General features: G+C 35.1%; 1 protein-coding gene across 6 annotated transcripts in view; it reads right to left on the bottom strand.

The window, feature by feature from the left end:
- The window catches only part of U2SURP (U2 snRNP associated SURP domain containing), a 76,105-nt gene that overhangs the window by 44,042 nt on the left and 18,189 nt on the right, over positions 1–13,874 (bottom strand). For 4 of the 6 annotated variants that reach the window (XR_002732259.2, XM_023215362.2, XM_023215363.2 and 1 more), the window contains exons 7-16: positions 12,530–12,597; positions 11,873–11,967; positions 11,195–11,230; positions 11,025–11,107; positions 9,895–10,060; positions 9,493–9,704; positions 8,529–8,572; positions 5,303–5,407; positions 4,154–4,220; positions 3,912–4,075 (exon numbers count right to left, since the gene is read on the bottom strand). Coding sequence is in view for 5 of the 6 variants with exons in the window: in XM_023215362.2 (XP_023071130.1) it covers positions 3,912–4,075; positions 4,154–4,220; positions 5,303–5,407; positions 8,529–8,572; positions 9,493–9,704; positions 9,895–10,060; positions 11,025–11,107; positions 11,195–11,230; positions 11,873–11,967; positions 12,530–12,597 (1,040 nt within the window). In the remaining variant the exon portion in view is untranslated. The remainder of the gene's footprint in view (positions 1–3,911; positions 4,076–4,153; positions 4,221–5,302; positions 5,408–8,528; positions 8,573–9,492; positions 9,705–9,894; positions 10,061–11,024; positions 11,108–11,194; positions 11,231–11,872; positions 11,968–12,529; positions 12,598–13,874) is intronic. The other 2 variants (XM_023215361.3, XM_023215365.2) reach the window with 2 other exon arrangements.

Raw genomic sequence — 13,874 nt, 5'->3', positions numbered from 1 at the left:
TGGTGAAAACCCATCCCTACTAAAAATATAAAAATCAGCCGCTGGGCGCGGTGGCTCAGGCCTGTAATCCCAGCACTTTGGGAGGCCGAGGCAGGCGAATCACGAGGTCAGGAGATCGAGACCATCCTGGCTAACGCGGTGAAACCCCCTCTCCACTAAAAAATACAAAAAATTAGCCAGGAGTGGTGGCAGCGCCTGTAGTCCCAGCTACTCAGGAGGCTGAGGCAGGAGAATGGCGGGAACCCGGGAGGCGGAGCTTGCAGTGAGCCAAGATCGTGCCACTGCACTCCAGCCTGGGCAACAGAGCGAGACTCCTCTCAAAAAAAAAAAAAAAAAAAAAAAAATTAGCCAAGCACAGTGGTGGGCGTCTGTAATCCCAGCTACTCGGGAGGCTGAGGCAGGAAAACAGATTGGAACTGGGAGGCGGAGGTTGCAGTGAGCCAAGATAGCGCCACTGCCCTCCCGCCTGGGTGACAAAGCAAGATTTTGTCTAGATAAAAAAAAAAAAAGATTATAAATATTTTAGGCTTTGAAGGCCATATGATCTCTATCCTCCTGCTGGTATAGCACCAAAGCAGCCAGACAACATGTACAGAAGGGGACTGACTGTATTTCAAGAAAACTTTATTTTCCAAAACAGGAGGCAGCCATATTTAGCCTATGAGCTGAGTTTGCAGATCTTAGGATTACAGTGATTATGCACATACATCTTCAGAAGTAAATACACTCAAATAGTATCGCACTCCATTGGCAAATGCTCTCATAGACAATGAATCAATCAATGCAGCAAGTATTAAGATTTATAGACTGCAGTGAAGTACATAACGGCATATGGATTCGGTCACAGATCATTGCAATACAGCAAATATCGCAATACAGCGAATCACACAAGTTTTTTGGTTTCCAAGAACATGTAAAAGTTATGTTTTAGCCACCTTCTATACTATACCATACTATAATCTATTAAGTATGCAATAGCAGTATGTCTAAAAAAAAACAATATATACATTACTTTAAAAATACTTTCTTGTTAAAAATGCTAACAATCATCTGAATTCTCAGTGAGTCATAGTATTTTTGCTGGTGGAAGGTTTTGCCTCAATGCTGATGGCTGCTAACTCATCAGGGTGGTGGTAGCTGAAGGTTGGGGTGGATGCAGCAATTTCTTAAACAACAATGAAGTTTGCCGCATCAACTGACTCATCACAGTGGATTTCTCTGCAGCACAAGATGTTGTTTGTTAACATTTTAGCCAGAGGAGAATGTCTTTCCAAACTGTAGTCAATCCTCTCAAACTCTGCATTGCTTTATCAACTAAGTGTATGCCTATTCTAAATTCTTTCATTTCAACAATGTTCACAGCTTCTTCATCAGAAGTAGATTCCATCTCAAGAAACCACTTAATTTGCTCATCCCTAAGAAGCAATTCCTCATTTATTAAAGTTTTATCATGAGATCACAGCAATTGAGTCCCATCTTTGAGCTCTACTTCTAATTCTAGTTCCCTTGCTATTTCTACCATATCTGGAGTTACTTCCTCTACTAAAGTCTTAAATCCCTCAAAGTCATCCATGAGGGACTAACTTCTTCCAAGCTCCTGTTGATGCTGATTTTATTTTATACACAAAAAAACTGAAACTGATTTTTTTTCATTTCTTTTTAATAGAGATGGGTCTCAATATATTGCTCAGACTGGTCTTGAACTCCTGGCCTCAATCTATCCCCTTGCCTCGGCCTTCCATAGTGCTGGGATTACAGATGTGAGCCACCACACCTGGCCCACAAATGTTCTCAATGGCACTTGGAATGGTAAATGCTTTCCGCAAGCTTTCTGACTGACCTTTTCCCAGACCCATTGGAGAAATCACTATTTACGGCAGCCACAGCCTTATGAAATACATTTCTTAAATAAGAAGACTAAAAGGTCAAAATTACTCCTTGAACAATGGGATACAGAATGGATAATGTGTTAACAGGCATGAAAACAACTTAATCTCTTTGTACATCTCCATCAGAGATCTTCAGTGATCAGGTACATTGTCAATGAGCAGTATTATTTTGAAAAAAATCATTTTATTGAGCAGGTCTCAATAGTGGGCTTAAAATATTCAGTAAACCATGCTGTAAACAGATATGCTGTCATCCAGGCTTTGTTGTTCCATTTATAGAGCACAGGCAGAGCTGATTTAGCATAATTCTTAATGGTCCTAGGATTTTTGGAATGGTAAATGAGCACTGGCTTCAACTTAGAGTCACCAGCTGCACTAGCCCCTAATAAGAGAGTCAGCCTGTCCTGTGATGCTTTTAACCCAGGCAGTGACTTCCCCTCTCTAGCTATAAAAGTGCTAAATTACATTTTCTTACAATAAAAGGCTGTTTTGTCTACACCGAAAATGTGATTTAGTATAGCCACCTTCATCAATGACCTCAGATCTTCTGGATAATTTGCTACAGCATCTACATCAGCACTTGCTGCTTCACCTTGAACTTTTACATTATGAAGATGGCTTCTTTCCTTAAACCTCATGAACTAATCACTGCTGGCTTCAAATTTTATCTTCTGGAGCTTCCTCACCTCTGTTTCCACAGAATTGCAGAGAGTGGGCCTTGCTCAGGATTAGGCTTTGGCATAAGGGAATGCTATGGCTGGTGTGATCTTCTATCCAGACCACCAAAACTTTCTATCAGTAATAAGGCTGTTTTGCTTCCTTATCATTCATGTGTTCATTGGAGTACCACTTTTAATTTCCTTTAAAAACTCTTTCTTTGCATTCATAACTTGGCTCACTGTTTGGTGCAAGAGGCCTAGCTTTCAGCCTACCTCATCTTTTGACATGCCTTCCTAAGCAAGCTTAATCATTCTAGCTTTTGATTTAATGTGAGAGAAGTAAGACTCTTCCTTTCACTTGAATACTCAAGAGGCCATTGTGGGATTATTAACTGGCCTAATTTCAATAGTGTTATGTCTCAAGAAATAGGGAGGCCTAAAGGGAGGGAAAGATGGGAACACAGCTAGTCACTGGAGCAGTCAGAACATACATTTTTTGATTAAGTTCATCTTCTTATAGGACCACAGTTCGTAGTGCCCCAAAACAATCAAAGATCACTGATCACCATAATGGATATAATAATGAAAAAGTTTGAGCTATTGTGAGAATTATGAAAATGTGACAGAGACACAAAGTAAGCACATGCTGCTTGAAAAATGACAACAGACTGGTTTGACGTAGGGTTGCCACAAACTTTCAATTTATGAAAAACACTCTATCTGCAGAGCACAGTAAGTCAAAGCACGATAAAACTACATATGTCTGTATTTAATTATATATTCTAAAAATGCTTTTAGCCAATTTTTTCCCATGAGGTATACAGGATGTCCTCTGAACATTTCATATGTTTCTGCTTCTTCAACCAGCTACTTGTACTGTACAATTGCTAAGTGAGACTAATAACAACACATACTTCCATGGTGGCCATCTCACAGCTCACCACACAACGCAAATGAAGTGTGAAAGTTACCATGAAGGGGCTTTGCATAGCCACGATATGATCCCACTAGCCACACAATAGTTCTTCCTCTTTATGCTGCATTCAGAGAATCAAGAATTCTAGGAATCCCTCAATAATTTCTGTAAGAATCTGAAGTACTCCAATGCTAAAGAAAGAAGTCAACCATGTTTAAGAGATCATCATTAATTTTACCAGGAGAAAAGTCAAGGACAATAGGACATATACCTATACTTGTTAAGATGTTTAAAATTATAAAGCACATGATGAAAGATGTTACTATTTTAAACATTCACAAGTGAAAAAAAATTTATTTTAGGGTTAACATCTTAACAAGACCATTAATTAAAGCAACCATTACAGTGACTTTTCTGAATATATAATAGAAAGGAAAAATATCTTACTCTTCCTTAAGTGCTCCCTTTTTACTAGGTTCCTCTACAAAAGCTTCTGTTTCTTGCTCTTCTGACATTCCATGCAAGTACGGATTTAACGGTGGTGGCCTCCAAAAAGATCCATTTTTGAACATACGAAAATCTTCCGTACGCCATTTAGTTGGAGAATCTCCCTAACAAACATTTAGAGAGTTATTATAAAGGTCTAATTACTCAGAGTCAAAATTAACAAAGTAATTGATTCTACTTGCCTGCAGAATAGAATAAAGCTTCCACCTATAGTAAACATGGGCTGGTGTCTGGTTTTCAAATAAGAACCTAAACAAAACAAACAAACATTAAACACCATATTCTTCAACAAAGAGCTATCTTCAATTAAATATAAATAAATGAGAAGTACTATTTGCCTATTTAGTTCTAAATAAAACAAAAATAAAGATCCCTAAAGAGAACCTCATCCACTGCCATCCGCTACCTATCCCCATTCCCTTACTCCAGTCCTAAACTGCCTTAGTGACTGACATTAATAATCAGAAGGCATGCATCATGCTGAGTCTTACGATCGTTTTTATTGAACACTTACATGGCAGATACTGTGTCTGGCAATGGAGAGATTTTCCCAATTACAAAAGCAGTGATTTTATACTATTTAAGGGTTAAACTAGTGTTTTAGAATTCTGTAACAGTTCAGAGGATAAGCAATTTATTTTAAAACTCATTTGTTCAACTGTATCTCACTTATGATTCCTTCACTGAAAAGCATAATGAAATATATTTTCCTCCTAGAGAATGCTAAAAACAATACTATTCAATTAACCAAATCAAAATCTAATGGAAAATTGGCCTCAATACATTCTACTCTGATTACTAAAACTGCCTTCCCATCCCACTGCAGAACTAATCCCATACTTTTAGAACTTTATTCTTGGAAATATTTTTAATTCTAATAAATTAAAAGTAGTTTTAAGCTGCATGCCTGAAGATAAAATATGGCAAATACAAACAATAGAATATTATTTGGCCTTAAAAAAGGAAATCCCGATACATGCTATAATACGGATGAATCCCGAGGACATTATTATGCTAAATGAAATAAGCCAGTCACAAAAGGATAAATATTGTATGATTATACTCATATGAGTTTACCTAATCAAATTACTAAGAGACAGAAAATAGAATGGCAGCTGCCGGGGCTAAGGGGCCAGAAGACTGAGGAGTTACTGTTTCACGGGTAAAGAGTTTCATTTTGGAAGATGAAAAAAGTTCTGGAGATGGATGGTGGCGATGGCTGCACAACAATGTGAATGTACTTAATGACAATGAACTGTATACTTAAAAATGGCTAAAATGGGAAATTTTATGTTACATATATTTCAACACAATTTTTAAAAAATGCACACCTGAACATAGGATTGTTGATTTCTCTGTTCATAATCATAGCTTCAAACATTGGCCCTTCACGTACAACAAACTCTATCATTCGATGTATCAGGGCGAGCAAATTCCTACAACAACAACACAGTTAAAGAAAATGGATTCAGACCTACCACTATATAAAACTACACTTGACCTAAGTTACTATAATTGTGCAGAAAATGATTATTCTGCTGACTAACACCAAATTTAATACCAAAAAAGTAACCTGGAGCATACGTTAATGCCTTGTGCATTAAGAGGGTGTGGGGCAGTGGGAGTAGGGAAGTGGGAGGGGATGGAAAGGTGAGGGAGGGTAGGAAACCACAATATAACCTCATAGTAATATTTACTTTTCTAAATGTTACTTAATTTTATTTTCCAAAAGTAAAACATTAAATTATAAATCACAACTAATTGGTAAGTTGCAAATATTGATATATAAAATCAGTTAAGTTTGAGCCTGCATGTTATTACAGCCATCTAGAAATTCACACACTATCTCAGTTTAAAAAAAAAAAAAAAAATCCTAAACCAAGCACTTTTGTGGTGCTACTGAAATGTTATAACCATGACTATAATTTATAAAAATGCAAAACTACCTAACAAGTTTAAGGCCTGATTTAATAAAAAATCTATCCAACTCCTGTGTTTTTCTGGTACACATACCAGATGGAGTTTTTATTAAATCTGACCTTTAATGAGGCAACATCCCTTTGGACCACACTTCAAACTAGTTCACAATTCACGAAATGGATAATTCTGCCTGTGTATTATCTTTTTTCCCTCCAAAACAAGAGAGATTGGTATGCCTATACACTATAAATCAATGAAGAAATTATGCTGCCAAAGCCTTATACTACTCTTTCCAAAATATTGCAAAATGGGGCACATGGTGAGATGCCCTTCCCATTTTCTGTAACAATTATTTTCCAAATACCAAAATAAACATATGTGAGTAATTTTTTAGTACAGTCATTTTATTGACTGAACTCATAGGAAGTCTTTATCTGAAGCTGGGTCCTAAAATCATGTGATATTTTATTAGACTCCAAACACAATTTTGGACATTGATAATGGCGTCGGGCTCAAAATGACTCAGCTTATTTATAAGCTGCTTTTGATTTCTCATTTCACCAGTCCCCCAGCATACACAGTTGGCAAATAACAATCGGGAAAAGCAAAAGGATATTGGCTCTTGGTACATGGCACACACTAAATTACACCTTTAGCATTCCCAGCTCAAATTACATTCATATAACTGCTAGAATGTAAATAAATATATAGTTATAGAATAAGACAGACTTTTTTGGCTCCATAATGCCCTATTTCAGAGTACATAAACAATAAAATAATCTATCTCATGGTGGCTATAATTGTTTTCTCATAGCTTTCAAACAAACCTACTTAAAATGAAATCTCTACATAGTGAAAAAAATTTAACCCTAAAGGAAGTAAAAAAAAAATGTATCACAGTTTAAATCTTTACAAAGGGGAAATTATGCATTTAAAACTACTAATTCAACCCTAAATTGTTAAAACAAAAAACTAAAAACATTGCTTAATTTTTAATTTAAAAATTATTTTTCTTTCACAGAAGTAATTGCTCTGCAAATACGCAGTTCCTCAACGTTCATATGATTAATGACATTATTTTGAAGGAAGGGAGATAATGTAAAGCTATGATTCAATTCCAAAACTCCCCACTGATATGAGCCAAATTAAAGCTAAGGGAAATTTTATGTATAAGACTAATTACTAGGTGGACAAACGTTATACACCCAGAAACTTGTGTGAATTAAGTCAAAAGCAACTTGACTTTAGCATTTAAGATAGAGGAAAATTGTTTAGCAAGTTTAAAAACAAAGGATTCATCCTAATGGTGAGTGAAGACTTTCGGCAAAACGCACACTCAAAATTGTTTAGAAATACGGTGAGCCACATACATGTAAAGCTACCACTAGATATGTGCTTTTTTGAATGCTATAAAAATACTATCCTGTGACTGCTTTTATCAGTGGGGAAAAACCCACTTAGTTTTAAACAGGCTTGTAACTGATAAAATTAAAAGTTTATAAGTATTTTTAAAATGTTTCATGATTATTTAAAATCAAAATCTGACAATTAATTATTAACTTGATTTCAAGATTACTAAAGAACTGTAATCACATTCTTCTTCCCTTAAGGATTGTGTTTATTTTAAAAATGGTGACTTTTCTATTAAACAGTGTAGTACAAAAAGATGATATATTTAAAGTGCATTATTTAATTTTAAAATGGTAATTATCTTATTCTGGGCAACAATAACCAAAAAACAAAAAACAAAAAAAAAAAAAAACAAAAAATTGTCTCTCAGTTATAATAAAACCACATTTATTGGAGTCGATCGTACCAATGTCTGGTCAAAAACTGTATACTTTCCCAATCCATCCCATGATGTTTTCCTGGTCCCCCGCTGCCGCAGACAGTTCAGCTGGTGTTGCTCACCAAGGCCAATGTCAAAGAGAATTTGGTATTCTTTTGTGTTCATTTATTATTCAACCAGTGTTGTGTTCCTGTGTTTGGGAAAAGGCTTAGCTTGACTGAGCAAGAGCATACCTACAGCATGAACTCTTCTGCTTTAACAGTGTGTTGAAAGAGAAAAAAAAGGAAGAAAGGAAAATAAAAGAATTCCAAATACCTTTGTTATCATGAAAAGAAAGTTTCGAGTATGTCCAGTGTTCATGACAATAATAGGAATTTCTTCTTAAAATCAATTAAAAAAAAAAAAACCAAAACAAAACAAAGCTATGCCATCAGTAAGGAGAACTCAAACCAACGTTATACATTAAATGCAGATAATTCAGAAAACAAGAAAAAAATAACAACAGATTGAGTCAAACTGTAATGTTATCTGAAATTTAAGATACATTTAAAACATCTATTTTCCCATAACAATAGTCTATTGTCTGACTCCAAATCAGAGCTAATACATTCTAACTAGTCAAACTATAAACATTCCCTATGGTGATAACAATAAAAACAAAAAAGATATTGACATAAAATTGCACAGTATACAAAAGTTAGTTAAATTTCACACATCCCCCCAAAAAGTACTGGGAAGGAACCATTGCTCAGTCAAGATACTACCTTTTCCTCAACACCATTTCTTTTTAAATTCAGAAGGGGATATTGTCTATATTTAGATCAGTAATAATAAAGAAAAACATGTACCTTTCTGTTGGGATAACCACTTTGACTATGGCTTGCGACAGAGTCTGTATATGAAGTCACATCAGATAATAAACATAGAATATGTGAGTATTGTTAACAAGTAACAAGCAAAAATATACATATGCATTGAAAATACTACATATCTAATCACAAGTTTTGCAGGCAATCACTGCATTTGAAGTCATTATACACTAAGCAATTACATAAATGCAAATGGATGTGTTCAGTGAACAATAAACGTTCACTAAATGCAAAGAATCAGAACATTCCTGCCAGAATGCACATCAATGCACTGAAATAGGTACTACACTGAGAATTATCAGATAAAGATTTTAATTTGTGAAATAATTAACTGTTTGCCTCTGACCATACAGTTCGCTACTTTGTTCCCAAGCCTTTAAAACCAGCCCTGTCGTTTTAAGTGTAATTAATTCATAATAGAACCAACAAATTCTTATAACTTGAAATTAAGTTGGTTTTTGCTTACTAAAAAGAAAATACCCTTGGCTTTTACTAGATTAACTATTTTTTAAAAACCACATAAATCTTCTCAAATATTCTAATACCTCAGACCTAGCTGCCATCCAAACAATAACTACTTAGGAGGTCTTTCTAATTGAAATTTCTAATTGAAATGTCACTTAACCAAATACAAAATATCACTTTCTCAGAACAAAGTAAATTTAGATACTACACTTAAGCAAATCTGGATAGAACACCGGACAAAGGAAAAAAAACTTAACGAGTGGTCAAAAAAGGAATGGTAGCCACAAATAAAAACATGACCTAGTATTTCAAATATAGGGTTTCCACGGGCTAAGGCAGGGAACACATCTACTTATTTCTTTAAAAGTTGCCAAACAGAATTACACACACATTTTCTTTAAAATTGTTGAAAAGAAATACTACCACAGTTTTAGTATTTACAAATTAGATGCGGCCTTATGTCCATTTTTAAAATTACCTTCTCAAAATCCTCTTTGTTTTTAGGTGGCGGTAACATAGGAGCATTAGGGTTTTTTAACCGCTCTCTAGGCTGCGCATTAAAAGGCAGTCCGGATGGAGGTGGGGGAAGCGTATGTTCCATCATAGAAGGCGGAATGTATATTGGATGTGGAGGAATAGGTACAGCTTTACCCCAACCTAACTTCATTTCAAAAGACATAATCATTTTTCCTACAAGAAAGAAATGAAAGGTCACTTTGTTAAGTCTCAAAAGTTTCCAAATAAAATCTTTCTGGTGAGTTGAAATAATTTTCATTTTAACCTCTCCATTTCAGGTCCAATCCTTCCTAGTTTTTATAAATAGTTTTCCAAACCAAAGAAATATCTGAATTGTATAAATGGGTAATAAAAACATTCTTACCATTCAAATTTTTTAAAGCTCTTTCAGCATCTCTTCTATTCATAAAGGCCACAAAGCCACAATTTCTCTCTCTGGCTCTTTCTTCATCAGTTCTAGGCCACATGATTTTCACACTGGCTAACGGTCCAAATCTTCCAAATTCTTGGCACAGCATTTCTTCATTCATCTATTAAAAAGGGTAGGAGATTTTTATTATGCAAAAAAGGGAAAAGAAAAAATTATTTTCAGAAAACAAAGTAGTTTTTTACAAAATGAAAAGCAACACAGCAACATGCTTCAATTTTCCATTCAAGTACCAGGAACGCTACACAAGTAAAATCCCACGTGGGGCATTCATACATCATTTCATACTATAAATATTCTAGTTTATTTAAGATGCCAGGGTGGGCAAGTTCAGCGGATAGATAAATCAAAATCACTTTTACTCCCTATCTTCCTTTGCTTTAAGGTCCTGGATCTAAGTAAGACGTTTTATAGTGACGGTTTGTTTAGGCATTTAGGAACATTTTTCAAGCAGGCTTGGTTAGTACATTTAAATTAAGGAGGAAATATTTATTGACAATGAAGAAAAAAAGGATCTAATCATCTGTTCTCCTTCTAACATCAACTACCCAGGTAATCAAATGCAGAGAAACCGGTTAACAGTAAATATGCAAAATATAATTTTTAATAACAGTATATTATATACTACTGCTACTATATTCGCCATAACATAATTAACAGCACCAATGCAGGAAAAGAATTAAAATGTAAAAGACAAACCACAAACGGTAGTTTGCTACTGTGAGAAGAAAAAGGGACTCCGCAAGGAAACAAGTATGCATCAGAAGTGGATAGTCTCAAAATAATATTATCATCAATGGTCATACCCTGATTTAATAATAAAATTAGCACATAGTAAAACATTTCAAATTCAGAGTTCAATCTAGTTACTGAAAGAGGAAACAAGAATATGTGGCAAAACAATTTGGGCCATACTGGTAAGTCTCAAGTTTACAAGACAACTCTAAAGACTATCAAATTCCATCAGATTTGTCAGCTTCAGAATCTTGATTTTTTTTGACTGACAAAGTAGCTTTCTTCCAAAAACATAAAGCATATCACTCAACATTCATCTTACTTAATATTACCTGTGGATTAATGTTTCCAAGGTATAAGTTAGTAGTGCTTGGATCTCCTACATCATGTGAGCCAGGTGCGTAATCATCAAGAACTAGGGCAGAAAGAAAAAAAGAATTATAACCTGCAAAATATAAAGTTTGGAAAATTTATCAATTAAAAGAGCAAAAAACTGTATTACCACCAGATGATCTATTTCTTCTTGAAGGTGCGTCCACTTAAAGGGGAGAAAAGAAAACAATTATTAGTTTTTGTAATACAGTAGTCCCCTCTTACTCTCGCCTTTGTTTCCCCCAGTTTGTTACAGTAACAATTTCCGAGAGACAAAAAGAAAGACCACATTCACATAACTTTTTTTTTTCTTTTTTTTTTTTTGAGACAGACTGTTGCTCTGTCACCGAGGTTGGAGTGCAATGGCATGATCTCAGCTCACTGCAACCTCTGCCTCCCAGGTTCAAGCAATTCTCCTGCCTCAGCCTCCTGAGTAGCTGGGATTACAGGCATGCACCACCACGCCCGGCTATATTTGTATTTTTAGTAGAGACGGAGTTTCACCATGTTGGCCAGGCTGGTCTCAAACTCCTGACCTTAGGTAATCCGTTTGCCTCGGCCTCCCAAAGTGTTGGGATTGTACATAACTTTTATTTCAGAATATTGTTATACTTATTGTTGTTAATCTCTTAGTGTGCCTAATTTACAAATTAATGTTTACCACAGCTATGAATGTGTAAAGAAAGGATAGTATATATCAATGGTTTCAGACATCCACTGGTGAGCCTTGGAATGTAACCCCCCATGGATAAGGTGGGAACTACTGTAATTGATCACAAACATACACATTAAAGTAAATGCCACTTACTAGAACGACGCTGACCATCAGAATCTGACTGAGGAGGTTCAAATCGACTTAATCTGCCTTTTGTTTTATGTCTCTCATCACGTTCCTCTTGAATTCTGTTGAAAATATTTACAATCACTTATAATGAGCCAAAATTTGTTCATTCACATTTAAGAATAGCGCTTATCAAATTACTATCATCAAATAACTAGAAATATCTGTAATTAAATACTGGTACTGAGAACCAAGATTAGAGAGTCCCTCAGCTATAACACAACCACGAGCAAATTTCTAATATACCATACTAGCAATGGAACACAAAGCCTACTTTAAAGGTGAGGAGGAAATTCAACATTAAAACCACTGAATTTGTTTCTTGCTAAGTCTGGCTGCCCCTCACTCCCACCCCAGTGAGTATACTGTTTCCACTGCAAACAGGACTCTGGACATTAAATAAATCAATTGAACTGAATATTCATAATGCAAGCAACCCAGGTACTGGACTAAATGCTAATTTATTTTCAAAGATACCCCACCAAATATTATAATATCTAAAACAATCTCATAGCAAAGTGGTTAGTAATAACTAACTGGTACAGTATATTCTTTATACTTGCATCTGTTTATGTATCAGCTCAATATACCTATGATAGTTATTCTCCACACTATAAAACTTACTGCTTTAATTCTTCTTTGAAGAGTTCCAAATTGCTTTTTTTCTTTTCTTTCTCTCCTTTTTTAAGTGGCTATAAAGGATATGACAAGTTATACTTCAAACAAAAGGTTAAGCAAAACTAATGATTCAATAATAAGAGCCTTTTTACATCATTTCAGTACAAATTGTATGTTCTAATTATTTAAATTAAAAAGAAAGAATGCTTTTCTTATCATTGAACTTCCCTTCCCCTTCCTCCAAAATAACAAATTATTAATACAATTAGACAATTAAAATGACAACCAGTAGTCAGGGAAATTAATGAACATGAAGTAACTGAACTGCCATGGAAAGTAACTGCCAAAAATACGCACTCTTCAAAACAATCACCTTTGGAGGACATGAATTACTGGAACAATAAGTAACATCTTTGGAATCCTCTTTTAAAACTGCTTCTTAATCTACTTTTGGAATCCTTCTTTTAGAAGCGCCAACATAATTTAATACGGAAAAATAGTATTTTCAACAAATGGTGCTTGGACAACTGAATATCCACATGCAGAAAAATGAAGTTGGACTTCTACTTTACACCACATACTAAATGTACAAAATAAACTCAAAATGGTTCATGGACCTAAATGTAAGAGCTAAAACTATAAAACTTTTGGGAGAAAAACACAGGAATCTTCATAATCTTGAATTAGGTGATGGTTTCTTAGATATGACACCAAAAGCCTAAGTAATAAAAGAAAAAAACTGATAAAATGGACTCCATTAAAGTTTAAAACCTCCATGCTTCCATCAAGAAAGTGCAAAGACAACCCAGAGAACAGAAAACATTCCCAAATCATATAGCTGATAAGAACCTTGACTCAAGAAGATATAAAATACTCTTACAATTCAACAACAAAAATACAAATAACCCAATTAAAAAGTGGGCCAAGTATTTGAATAGACATTTCTCCAAAAGAAACCTATAAATGGACAATAAACACACGAAAAGATGCTCAATATCATCAAGTAAGTGCAAATCAAGACCACAACGAAGTACAACTTCACACACACTAAATGACTAAAATAAACTTTTCAAACAAAACAGTTTTGTGTTTGTTTGTTTGTTTTTGAGATGGAGTTTCGCTCTTGTTGCCCAGGCTGGAGTGCAATGCCGTGATCTTGGCTCACCGCAACCTCCGCCTCCCGAGTTCAAGCGGTTCTCCTGCCTCAGCCTCCGGAGTAGCTGGGATTACAGGCATGCACCACCAAGCCCGGCTAATTTTGTATTTTTAGTAGAGACAGTGTTTCTCCATGTTGGTCAGGCTGGTCTCAAAGTGTTAGTATACGACGTGAGAAAACTGGAACCCTCAAACA

Source organism: Piliocolobus tephrosceles, chromosome 2 (assembly GCF_002776525.5).
Source record: "Piliocolobus tephrosceles isolate RC106 chromosome 2, ASM277652v3, whole genome shotgun sequence".
NCBI classification, from domain to species: domain Eukaryota; kingdom Metazoa; phylum Chordata; class Mammalia; order Primates; family Cercopithecidae; genus Piliocolobus; species Piliocolobus tephrosceles.
The sequence above is the reverse complement of the archived record's forward strand: the minus strand, read 5'-3'. Positions and strand labels throughout refer to the sequence as shown.